The sequence below is a fragment of the Erythrolamprus reginae genome, chromosome 2 (genome assembly GCF_031021105.1).
Source record: "Erythrolamprus reginae isolate rEryReg1 chromosome 2, rEryReg1.hap1, whole genome shotgun sequence".
Taxonomy (NCBI): Eukaryota; Metazoa; Chordata; class Lepidosauria; order Squamata; family Dipsadidae; genus Erythrolamprus; species Erythrolamprus reginae.
Genome location: NC_091951.1, coordinates 293,161,151 through 293,173,346, shown reverse-complemented (window position 1 = coordinate 293,173,346; position 12,196 = coordinate 293,161,151). Strand labels below are relative to the sequence as shown.

At 37.2% G+C, this 12,196-nt stretch overlaps 1 protein-coding gene across 3 annotated transcripts in view; it reads left to right on the top strand.

The window, feature by feature from the left end:
* DMXL1 (Dmx like 1) overlaps positions 1-12,196 on the top strand; it is a 99,331-nt gene that overhangs the window by 33,353 nt on the left and 53,782 nt on the right. For all 3 annotated transcript variants that reach the window (XM_070742876.1, XM_070742875.1, XM_070742877.1), the window contains exons 14-20: positions 916-1,005; positions 1,199-1,301; positions 5,118-5,234; positions 6,146-6,367; positions 6,944-8,593; positions 9,967-10,077; positions 11,106-11,275. In XM_070742876.1, the coding sequence (XP_070598977.1) occupies positions 916-1,005; positions 1,199-1,301; positions 5,118-5,234; positions 6,146-6,367; positions 6,944-8,593; positions 9,967-10,077; positions 11,106-11,275 (2,463 nt within the window). The remainder of the gene's footprint in view (positions 1-915; positions 1,006-1,198; positions 1,302-5,117; positions 5,235-6,145; positions 6,368-6,943; positions 8,594-9,966; positions 10,078-11,105; positions 11,276-12,196) is intronic.

The window sequence follows — 12,196 nt, the reverse complement described above, 5'->3', positions numbered from 1 at the left end:
TCTTATTTTATATTTTCAGTTTTGCTGGTGCTTTATTCTGGGCAGTTCACAAAACCTAAAAATTAATATCAGGGTGTCCAGCAAATCTGGAAAACAGGGAAATCAAGGAATTATCAGGGAAATCGGCGGTTCGGGAAATATCAGGGAATTATCGGGGAATTTGTGAAAAAACAGAATAAATCAGGGGGAAAAAACAAACTATTAAAATGTTTAAAAGTCAGGGGAAAATCATGTTAAAAAAAGGATCATGCTGCCTGGCAGAGTCAAGCAAAAATTAGCATAACCGTGGCAACAACTTGCTTTCTCGGCTACCGATATTTCTCCATGGCTTAGCCATTTGGGTATGGCATCATCTACAATCACGCCTTAATTAGATCACAAATTACAGGGAAATGTCAGAGAATTTCAAAATGCTTCCCCCCTGGACACCCTGAATATGAAAACAAAATACAATAGAGAAGATTGGAATATCCAGCAGTACCCCAATGACTATTAGAATACATTGGACTTGAGTGACTATACATTTAAATAAATAAATACATTTTATCATTTTCTGGTTATATTCAAATTTTTTAAAAAGTGAAAAATGTGGTTTGTCCTTGTTTTTATAAGGTAAAATGTGATTTTACTTACTCTATATTTAATTAGTTGATCAAATATTCCATGATATGCAAAATATTTTTTCCATTTTGATTCACTTAAGTATTGCATACACAAAATAAAACAAGAAACAAATACATCGTGAAAGTTACTTTTGTTGCTATAAGGAATTACTAGGTTGTTGGTACAAAAAGTAGTTCCTATTAATATTGTATGGCTAATTGTGTTAAATATAGAGTCAATAGATCAAAATGAAATTAATACTGTATTATGATTACATGACAATTAATTACTTGCTTTTGTTCCTAACTGCAGAAATATGTTGGCAATTTTTTTAACATAATAAGTCAGCAGTCTACAGCTAGACCGGGTTGCATTGTAGAACTGAATTCTATTACAGAGCTGGTAAGATTTACTATTGTTTTATGTAATTATGTTATGTTTGAACTACTCCAGTAAAATATTGACAAATAACAGAAAGCAAAAAACGTTAGCCAAGTATTTAATATTTCATATCATAAACTAATTAATTCATTTTATTATATTTATATTGTTGCCATTGTTTATTATATTTAAAATGTATCTGTTTTTAATTTAGCATGGTGAGAAAATGCAGCTACTTCATGTTTTTCAAGAAGATTTCATTATGAATAATCTTGAGAATAGATTCTCAGAAAAAAAGTCAATACTACCTGATCCTGGTAAAGCATATACACTTTATGGTTTAATAAGCAATTTTGCTTGTAGCATTATGTTTGTAGTAAAACAGTTAATATAATTTATAATCAGATACTGACACTTCCTTTCTACACTAAAATGTTAATAATTTAGATCCAACTAACACTTTTAGTTTTACCTGTTATTTGATAAGGAATGGTGTTGATATACAATTTTATATCTAAATTTAATTGTTTGATTTCTATTTTTAGATTTTATAACTTGTAATTTCTCTTGATGTACTGTGGGAATAGAAAGATAGAAATCTAATAGTAATAAAAATCTGTCAAAGATTTCCTCTCTCCTAAATTCATTTTATTCAAACAGCATAGAAAGAGAATCGTGCCAGGCAAATATTACTACATTTAATATGCTATTCTTATTAAACCTGTAATAATTATCAACAAGAAAGAAAGATGCATAGGACTGAGCCTAACCAATAGAAGAAAGAGGATTGTATGACTTCTTATTACAAATTAAATTGTTTAAAAATACTTAAATTTTAAAGAAAATAATTTCCATGAGAAGACAAAGTTGTCTTAGTTGATGCCTTGCTACATTAGTTTTATGTGAGGGAAACTTCAGAATTTGCATTTTGTCTATACAGTGATCCCCCGATCATTGCGAGGGTTCCGTTCCAGGACCCCCCGCAACGAGCGGGTTTTCGCGAAGTAGCGCTGCGGAAGTAAAAACACCATCTGCGCATGCGCAGATGGTGTTTTTACTTCCCAGCAGCGAGGAGCCGAAGATTGGGGTTTCCCCGCCGCCCACGCAAACTCCTCGCTGCTGCTGCGCCCGCCGCTCGCCCGCCCTGAAAGGGAAAGCCCCCCCAGGCCGGCTCCGATCCCCCCAGGCCGGCTCCGATCCCCCAGGCCGGCTCCGATCGTTTTAAAACAGGCGCGCCGTTCTCCACTGACTCCTGGCGAACTTCCCCGCTTTAGGAGTCAGCGGAGAACGGCGCGCCTGTTTTAAAACGATCGGAGCCGGCCGGCTCCGATCGTTTTAAAACAGGCGCGCCGTTCTCCGCTGACTCCTGGCGAACTTCCCCGCTTTAGGAGTCAGTGGAGAACGGCGCGCCTGTTTTAAAACGATCGGAGCCGGCTGGCTCCGATCGTTTTAAAACAGGCGCGCCGTTCTCCGCTGACTCCTGGCGAACTTCCCGGGCGAAGGGCGGGCGAGCGGGTGCTGGGGGGGGCTTCGCCCTCCCGCCAGCAAGAGGGGGAAGACCCAGGGAAGCCGCCCAGCAGCTGATCTGCCCGGCGCCATCTACGCATGCGTGCCCATAGAAAAAAAGGGCACGCATGCGCAGATGGTGTTTTGACTTCCGGGTTCAAAAATCGCAAATTACCCTGTTCGCAATGGTCGGGGACGCAATAACCGGGGGATCACTGTAATCTGAAATAGTACAGTAATTTTATCACCTCCTCCTTACATGTGCTATATAATAGTCAAAGCCAAGAAGTATAAATAAGCAAACAACTGATTTTCCTCTAAATGTAAATGTGCTGTGTTGCATGTTGTCACTGATAGAGGTTTTAAAATTGGTCCAAAACAGCTCCTTTCTCAAATCGTATTGACTTCCGGACTAAATTAAACATAATGCAGTGGTACTTCTACTTAAGAGTGTCTCTACTTAAGAACTTGAACCGGGTGTTCAAGATTTTTTTGCCTCTACTTAAGAACCATTTTCTACTTAAGAACCCAAGCCCAGAAAAGTTTCCTAGTTTCCTGCCATTCCCCCTTTAATCCCAGCCATCTTGGACTTTTCTGGGCTGCCAGAGGAGCCTTTCAGGGGTGCTTAAGGAGGCTTTGGCAGCCCAGAGCGAATGGAGTGTTTCCCTTTCTCTTGGCACTTGGAGAGGGAATAAACCCTGTGGTCACTGTGGTGACTCCCTCGCACTGCCTCCCATACACCCGGCGTGAGGTTGCCTCTCGGAGTGTCTGGGTGTGGAAAGGCAAAAGGGGGTGCTTCGCCCCAGCCAGATCAACTCGGCTTCAGCAAACCGAGGAGTCACCACAGTGAAGGAAAGGCGCCAGTTACAAAGCGAACGAGCGAGAGGAGATGGGAGCCCTTCAGCATGGGAAGAGGCAGCAGCAGCCGCCGTTCGGTCAAAGGAGCGGGAGGTTCCCTCCTCTCGACCACTTTGTTTTCTCTTTCTGGCGCAATGTATGGGAGGCATGCCGCCTCAGAGTACCTCTTTTTTTTTTTCAAGCCTTAAAGTTTTGGATTTATTTTTTAATTTTCCTCACCTCATCTTCTTCCTTCGGCAGCGACTGTCCTCCTCCTTCTTCCTCCTCCTCCCACCCAAATTCCGAGCTTTTATTTCTTTCCTAATGAGTTTGCACACATTATTTGCTTTTACATTGATTCCTATGGGAAAAAATGCTTCTACAGTGGTACCTCGAGATAGGAGTTTAATTCGTTCCGGACCTGGGCTCTTAAGTCGAGCAGCTCTTATCTCGAACGACTTTTCCCCATAGGAATTAATGTAAATAATTTTAATTGGTTCCAGCCCTCAAAAAACTCACAAAGTTAGTCTAAATTATGCAGAAAGACATGTTTTTAATGAAGAAATGTACATGTACATATAAATGAATAATGAAGTTTCTTTCACTTAACTTGTAAACTTTCTTAAACTTTTAAATTTACATATGTTCAACTTCTCTGCCACCCAATCCTGTAGGACAGAGGTCCCCAACCCTTTTTGCACCAGGGACCGGCTTTAAGCGATCAAGAGAGGAATGGGTGAATGAATGGACGGAGGGTGGGAAGGAAGGAAGGAAAGAGGGAAGGGACAGGAACAGAGGAAGGAAGCAAGGAAACTTTTGAAAGGGGAGAGTAAGAGAGGAATGAGTGAAGGGAGGGAGGCAGGGAAGAAGGTGGGAAGGAGAAAGAAAAGAAGAAATAGAGGAAGGGAAGGTAAAAGAGAGAAAGAAAAAGAGCAAGAAAGAAAGAAAGAAAGAAAGGGGGAAGGGACAGGAACAGAGGAAGGAAGCAAGGAAACTTATGAAAGGGAAGAGTAAGAGAGGAATGAGTGAAGGGAGGGAGGGAGGGAAGAAGGTGGGAAGGAGAAAGAAAAGAAGAAATAGAGGAAGGGAAGGTAAAAGAGAGAAAGAAAAAGAGCAAGAAAGAAAGCTGCAAGCACCCCCCCCGAGCCCCCCAGGCCGGCTGCAACCTTTTAAAACACGCGCGCCGCTTCGCAGCTGTCTCCTGAAGCCGAACGCGGAAGTTAGCGTTTGGCTTCAGGAGACAGCTCCTTGGCGCTTGTATCTCGAATTTGGGCTTGTAAGTAGAACAAAAATATCTCTCCCCTCCCAGCTCTTATCTCGAGTTGCTCTTAAGTAGAGCAGCTCTTATGTCGGGGTTCCACTGTACTTAAGAACGTTTCTACTTAAGAACCTGGTCACAGAACGAATTAAGTTCTTAAATAGAGGTACCACTTTATTTCAAAATCCTTAAAGTAGTCTATGCATAGAACTTATCATAATAATATGAACTATCTGTGAGGAGTTTATATGTTTAATGAAGTTAATCTGATAAATTTAACCTAATCTGATTAAAAGTAATCTGATCTAAAAGTATCAATGGAACATTAAGTCCCATTGATACCTTTAGATCACTGTACTGTAGTTGCACCATTAGTACCAAGAAGACTTTTGAATTATAAACTGTAGAGAACTGCAGCTTCTTTTAAAATCAATTTGCAAGACCTACTAAAACATACAAAGGAACAATAATAAAAAGCTGGAGATGTTTTTAATCGCTGTGTTTTAGTGAAAACATTTTTTTCTTTTTGCAGGATATGAAGAAAATAGATTTTCTGAAAAATTCTATTTAATTGTAATTGAATATACTCAAAACTGCTCGTTGTTACATATGTGGAAATTACATTTGAAGTCCCTACCAGTTACAGTGGGTATGTTCTAAACATTTGACAATATATGTAAGAATTTATACATTATGCTTCTTGAAGAATGTATTCATTTCATAATTGCAGGATAAATTCATTAAATATTTATTATTGAATTTCTCAGTTCTGTTTTCTGTAATTTCTGAATTCTTTTTCACTTACACGTGTATGGTTTTTAGTTGTTCTTTATTGTCTCATAATCGTTACATATTTTGACTAAAGGCACAGTCAAAATATTAATAAAGTAAAATAATATTTCAATTGTCTCTAAGACTAAATAGACAATGTATACACTAGGTTTTTTGGTGGTGCACTAATACATAAGAATTAAAAAGTAGAAGGGTATTACAAGCATGTAGAATCCAAAAGCATCAATGAAACTTCCATATAGGAAGTTTCCTATAGGAAACTTCCATATAGGTAGGTAGTAATTTCATTTTGTCATTGCAGTCAGATTCAGGACTGTTTGAACCTGAATATTAATGAAGGACATGAACTAAATGCTAAGCTTAATGGGCTAATAGGTTCAATGTCAACATTTTTAATGTTAATAGTTGTAATTCAAGAGGTGAATTACAACTAGTGTCTCTATACAAAAAGTTCTATAGACCCACTAGATCCAGTTCATAATGCTTCCAGCGTATAATATTGTGCTGGATGAAAATGAATTCATGCTAAAAGAGGTGTCATGGTCCAGATAAAGGTCAATATGTCCTGAAAAATATTTTGCATATGAAAGGCAGGGCATGTAAATATGAAATATTGTTTTTAGCAATTGGCTCATCCTCTGATGATGTTGGTTTCTAGTAACTTGTAAAAAAATAAATATGTTGATATAAACATAAAAATTAATTTCTGAATATCTTGAAATTTCTTAAAACAGATTATATTTAAATAAATTATCACAATTTTTGTAGATGAAAAAATAGCTCCTAAGGCTGAAACAGCATCTCAAGAACTGCATTCTTCTTCTTCTCCGGACCAAGAAAAGCTTCACAGTTCCTTTACAAAGAAATACCAAGTTTGCAGAGATAATCTTCAGAGTACCAGCCAATTAGTTCTTTCTTCCGAAATTGTCTATAGTCGAGAACTGAATTTACCAGAAGGAGTGGAGATAGTAAGCATTAAACCATCAGCAGGTTTGTAAATTAAAAAACAAATAGGGAAGGAGGAAATTATGTATTAACTGACTTTCATCTAACTCTTCTTCAGAGTTTTTATTAAATCTTACTGGTAATTTGAAAGCCTAATATTTAAAGAAAATTTATATAAAAACAGTTAAATCGCAAGGTTTTAAAAACTCATCTTTGCCAGCAGGCTTGGGGCCGTTGATTGTTACACCGAACTTCGGCCATCGACTGGAATGTATATGGGATGAATGTGCATGATTGTTTTTAATGTATTGGAGGTTTAGACCTATTTTAAATTTAGATTTCTTATATATTGTATTTATTTTGTTGTGAGCTACCCTGAGTCCGCGGAGAAGAAATCTAATAGATAGATAGATAGATAGATAGATAGATAGATAGATAGATAGATAGATAGATAGATAGATAGATAGATAGATAATAAAACTTACACCATGTTACAATAGTAAACTTGGTTTTTATAAGCTGTAGAGCACTAAACTTTGTTCTTACGTTCTGAAAAAAAAATGCTTGAAAATTTCACGTTCAACTCAACGTATTCTAAGGATTTTTGTTTCTTAATCTTAGGTCACTTAAGTTCTTCTTCAATTTATCCCATCCGCCAAGCTCCTTATCTTCTTGCAACACTTTGCTCAGATGGGAAAGTTAGGTTTTGGAGATGTAGAATGGCACAAGAAACAGAAGTATTATCCAAACCAGAGAATACTAAGAACAGTGGTACGTATGTATGGGAAGAATGGCCATTACTTATTGAAGATGGACATCTTAGTAGCAGTGCCCTTGAAGTATCTGGTTTATCTCTTGAAATTAGCTGCGCTCATACAAATCGTTTAGCTGTGGCATACAAGCGAACACCACCCCAAAACAGTAATTCTCAAGATTTTTTTGTGAATGTCGGCATTTTTGAATGTGAATCTACAGGAGGCTCTTGTTGGAACTTGGAACAAACACTTCATTTAGATGAACTAAACCTGACATTGGATTCTCTGAATGTCAGTAGTAGCTCACTGGTAGTAGGAAATAAGAACTTAACATTCAGAACAAAGCATTTGGTTCATTTAGATTGGATGTCTAGGGAAGATGGCTCTCACATATTAACAGTAGGCATTGGTTCAAAGCTTTATATGTTTGGTCAATTGGCTGGGAAAATTCAGGAACAAAATGCTAAGGAAATGCTTTTGCTGCCAGTATGGGAAAATGCTAAAGCCTCTTGTACATCTAGATTTATACTGTTACGATGTGTGGATTTGGTCTCATCAGTAGAAGGGTCACCTCCTTTACCAGTTTCTTTGTCTTGGGTTCGTGATGGCATCCTTGTGGTTGGGATGGATTGTGAAATGCATGTTTATTCTCAATGGCAGCCATTTTCAAATCAAAATCCCATTGCTGCAGACTCTTACAGTGGTAGTACACCATCTATAACAAGTTTAGTTAAACAAAGCCAGTCATCTGGTGTTCCCCTGCCAAAGCGAACATTGAGCAGATCCATGGCTAGCTTTGCTCAAAAACTTGGTGGGAAACGAACTGTATTTGAACTGTCACTGGAGATGGAAGATTCTGGTCTTTTTGAAGCAGCTCATTCATTATGTCCTACTTTACCTCAGTATCATCCTGTGCAACTTTTGGAACTCATGGATCTAGGGAAAGTACGTAGAGCAAAGGCCATTTTATCTCATCTAGTCAAATGCATTGCTGGAGAAGTTATTGCCTTAAGTGATCCCTGTCATGAGAAAAGGTATCGCTCTCTCTCAATCTGTGCTAGTGGGAGTAGTACAAGAGACCCTATGACATTTAACAGATGTGTAATAACAGACTATACAGAAATAGATTCTGTTCCACCACTTCCTTTGTATGCATTGCTTGCTGCTGATGAAGAATGTTCCTTTGCTTGTACTGAAAAGTCAAATACTCCAAAGAACCTTAACAAACATATGACTGATGAAAATTATGAGGAACTATTTCAGAATTCCAACCTATATACAGATGAACTGACTACAATTGAAGTAGATGAAGATGAAAAAAAGCCAAAAGTTATTGATCTTTCTCAGTATAATCCAACTTACTTTGGACAAGAGCATGCCCAAGTTCTTTCTCGTCACTTGCTTCATTCTAGCTTACCAGGACTTACCAGGATGGAACAGATGCTATTGATGGCATTAGCTGATACAATTGCCATTACCAGTACCGATATAGGAGAAAGCAGAGACAGAAGCAAAGGTAAGTTTTGTAATGACTAAGTTTTGTAAGGTTTTCTTTTTTACAATCCTGTCTATACTTACTTAACTTAATCAATCTAATCAGTCAATTGCAAATACTTATAAATACTTCTGAATTTAGTAATATTGATCTCAAAAAATAAATATTGTAAGGCTCTATTTGTATGCTGTAATTACATCACTTAATATTATGCTAATTCATTTTTGATTGCTTTAAAATCCATTGTAGTATATAAATTTGTTACTTGTTCCCTATACAGTGGTACCTCGAGATACGAGTTTAATTCGTTCCGGACCTGGGCTCTTAAGTCGAGCAGCTCTTATCTCGAACGACTTTTCCCCATAGGAATTAATGTAAATAATTTTAATTGGTTCCAGCCCTCAAAAAACTCACAAAGTTAGTCTAAATTATGCATTAAGACATGTTTTTAATGAAGAAATGTACATGTACATATAAATGAATAATGAAGTTTCTTTCACTTAACTTGTAAACTTTCTTAAACTTTTAAATTTACATATGTTCAACTTCTCTGCCACCCAATCCTGTAGGACAGAGGTCCCCAACCCTTTTTGCACCAGGGACCGGCTTTAGGCGATCAAGAGAGGAATGGGTGAATGAATGGACGGAGGGTGGGAAGGAAGGAAGGAAAGAGGGAAGGGACAGGAACAGAGGAAGGAAGCAAGGAAACTTATGAAAGGGGAGAGTAAGAGAGGAATGAGTGGAGGGAGGGAGGGAAGAAGGTGGGAAGGAGAAAGAAAAGAAGAAATAGAGGAATGGAAGGTAAAAGAGAGAAAGAAAAAGAGCAAGAAAGAAAGAAAGAAAGAAAGAAAGAAAGAAAGAAAGGGGGAAGGGACAGGAACAGGGGAAGGAAGCAAGGAAACTTATGAAAGGGGAGAGTAAGAGAGGAATGAGTGAAGGGAGGGAGGGAGGGAAGAAGGTGGGAAGGAGAAAGAAAAGAAGAAATAGAGGAAGGGAAGGTAAAAGAGAGAAAGAAAAAGAGCAAGAAAGAAAGCTGCAAGCACCCCCCCGAGCCCCGCAGGCCGGCTGCAACCTTTTAAAACACGCGCGCCGCTTCGCAGCTGTCTCCTGAAGCCGAACGCGGAAGTTAGCATTTGGCTTCAGGAGACAGCTCCTTGCCGCTTGTATCTCGAATTTGGGCTTGTAAGTAGAACAAAAATATCTCTCCCCTCCCAGCTCTTATCTCGAGTTGCTCTTAAGTAGAGCAGCTCTTATGTCGGGGTTCCACTGTATTGTAAAACTGCCTAACAAGTAAGATTTAAATATATATGTATATAAATAATGGGAAATGTGGTAAATAATCATAGAGTTTTGTTTAAAGCATTTCATTTTATTGACTAAATCTTCATTCATAGGAGGAGAAACACTTGACGAATGTGGTTTGAAGTTTCTTTTGGCAGTTCGTCTTCACACTTTTATGACAACTTCTCTGCCACCTGCTCATAGAGCTCAGCTATTATATCAAGGTAAATCCATTCTTTGTGAGACCCTAATGCAAAACAGAATAATATTTTAGATAAAACTAGGATTGTTTCTGAGGAAATGTGACCTTTGGAGATGGAGAAACGTTCGCATAGTGCTGATAATCAAAAGATGCACTGAATAATGGAATACTATGGACTTTTCTAACTGTTTTTGGCTGTAGGATAGTCTCATCAAATCTGTGGGTATTGATGTATTTTTAAAGTACGGGGATCTAAGTTTTTGTTTTACTTGCAGCATACAGATTTAATAAATATTTTGCATTTTACAACTTTAAGTGTAGCTATTTGCAAGTCATTACAAAAATTATGACATAGAAACATAGAAGACTGACGGCAGAAAAAGACCTCATGGTCCATCTAGTCTGCCCTTATACTATTTTCTGTATTTTATCTTAGCATGGATATATGTTTATCCCAGGCATGTTTAAATTCAGTTACTGTGGATTTACCAACCACGTCTGCTGGAAATTTGTTCCAAGGATCTACTACTCTTTCAGTGAAATAATATTTTCTCACGTTGCTTTTGATCTTTCCCCCAACTAACTTCAGATTGTGTCCCCTTGTTCTTGTGTTCACTTTACTATTAAAAACACTTCCCTCCTGAACCTTATTTAACCCTTTTACATATTTAAATGTTTCGATCATGTCCCCCCTTTTCCTTCTGTCCTCCAGACTATACAGATTGAGTTCATTAAGTCTTTCCTGATATGTTTTATGCTTAAGACCTTCCACCATTCTTGTAGCCCGTCTTTGGACCCGTTCAATTTTGTCAATATCTTTTTGTAGGTGAGGTCTCCAGAACTGAACACAATATTCCAAATGTGGTCTCACCAGCGCTCTATATAAGGGGATCACAATCTCCCTCAACATGATTCTTTTGTATATTACTTCATGTTACCAACTTTTTTAAAAAAGTATAAGAAAAAGAATTACCGGTACTAAATATTTTAAAGGTAATATAGTTCTAAATTATAAAATAATTACAAAGTAATTATGTGTGATTATTTCAGGTTTGTCTTCGAGTCATTTTGCCTGGGCGTTTCACTCTATAGCGGAAGAAGAGCTTCTAAACATGCTTCCTGCAGTACAGAAAGGTGATCCAACATGGTCAGAGCTTAGAGCTATGGGAATAGGATGGTGGGTTCGAAATACCCATAATTTGCGCAGATGCATTGAGAAGGTAAAGGCAGTTTATAACAAACTAGCTTGTATCTTGGTAAAAGTTTCATTCAGAAACTTAGAGTGCATGATATATTTTTCAAATTTTCTTTAAGTAGAATAGCTTTTTTTAATATGCATTAAAAAGAAGATTGAAAAGGAATGTTGCCATGAAAAAACTTCCCATGAGCAATTTTTCTTATTATTAGCATGTATATAGTTCATCTTCTATAGTCACATACTATAATTTTCATATAATAATACAGTATTGCTGCAGATAAGAACAGTAGGCTGTTTTTGTCTGCCTGTTTTACATCTGTTGATTACTACTGAAGCAATCAATGTGACAAATACTTTGCCTTGAACAAAACTGAAGTTTGCACTTGAACTTATTGGCATAACTGTATCCAGCTTTATTTTTATAAAGAGGGATACAGTAAGTAGAAACATAAAATTTAATTATTTTAAATAGATATACTTTAAAGAAATGGCAGGGCACAGCCGGATAAACTAAAGAGAACTTACTCTTAAAGTAAAAAGTTCTTCTATATTGATTTAACTACTAATTCAGCCAATGAATAATTTTGTAAAGTAAAAATAAACTTGTCTTTTTGTTAAGCTTGATTCCTGATAACTATATGGACACAGCCATATCACTTCCTTAATATCAGTAATATTGTTTGTTCCAAAATTCCAATCTACAACTCCAAATGTTTTTCTTTACAAATAAACAAAGAGTCAACTGCTTTTAATCAAACCTAACCAAGGTAGACAAAATACTGTCACTTGCTGAGATTATTTACTATAATGTCTCACTTAGATAGTTGGAGAAAAGACATACATCTTTTGAATTAACCCATTCATGATATGTTTTAATTTATATGGATATTGTGTCTGTAATGTTTGCTTTTCTTTATTTGTTTTAAGTGGCAGAAATCTTAAT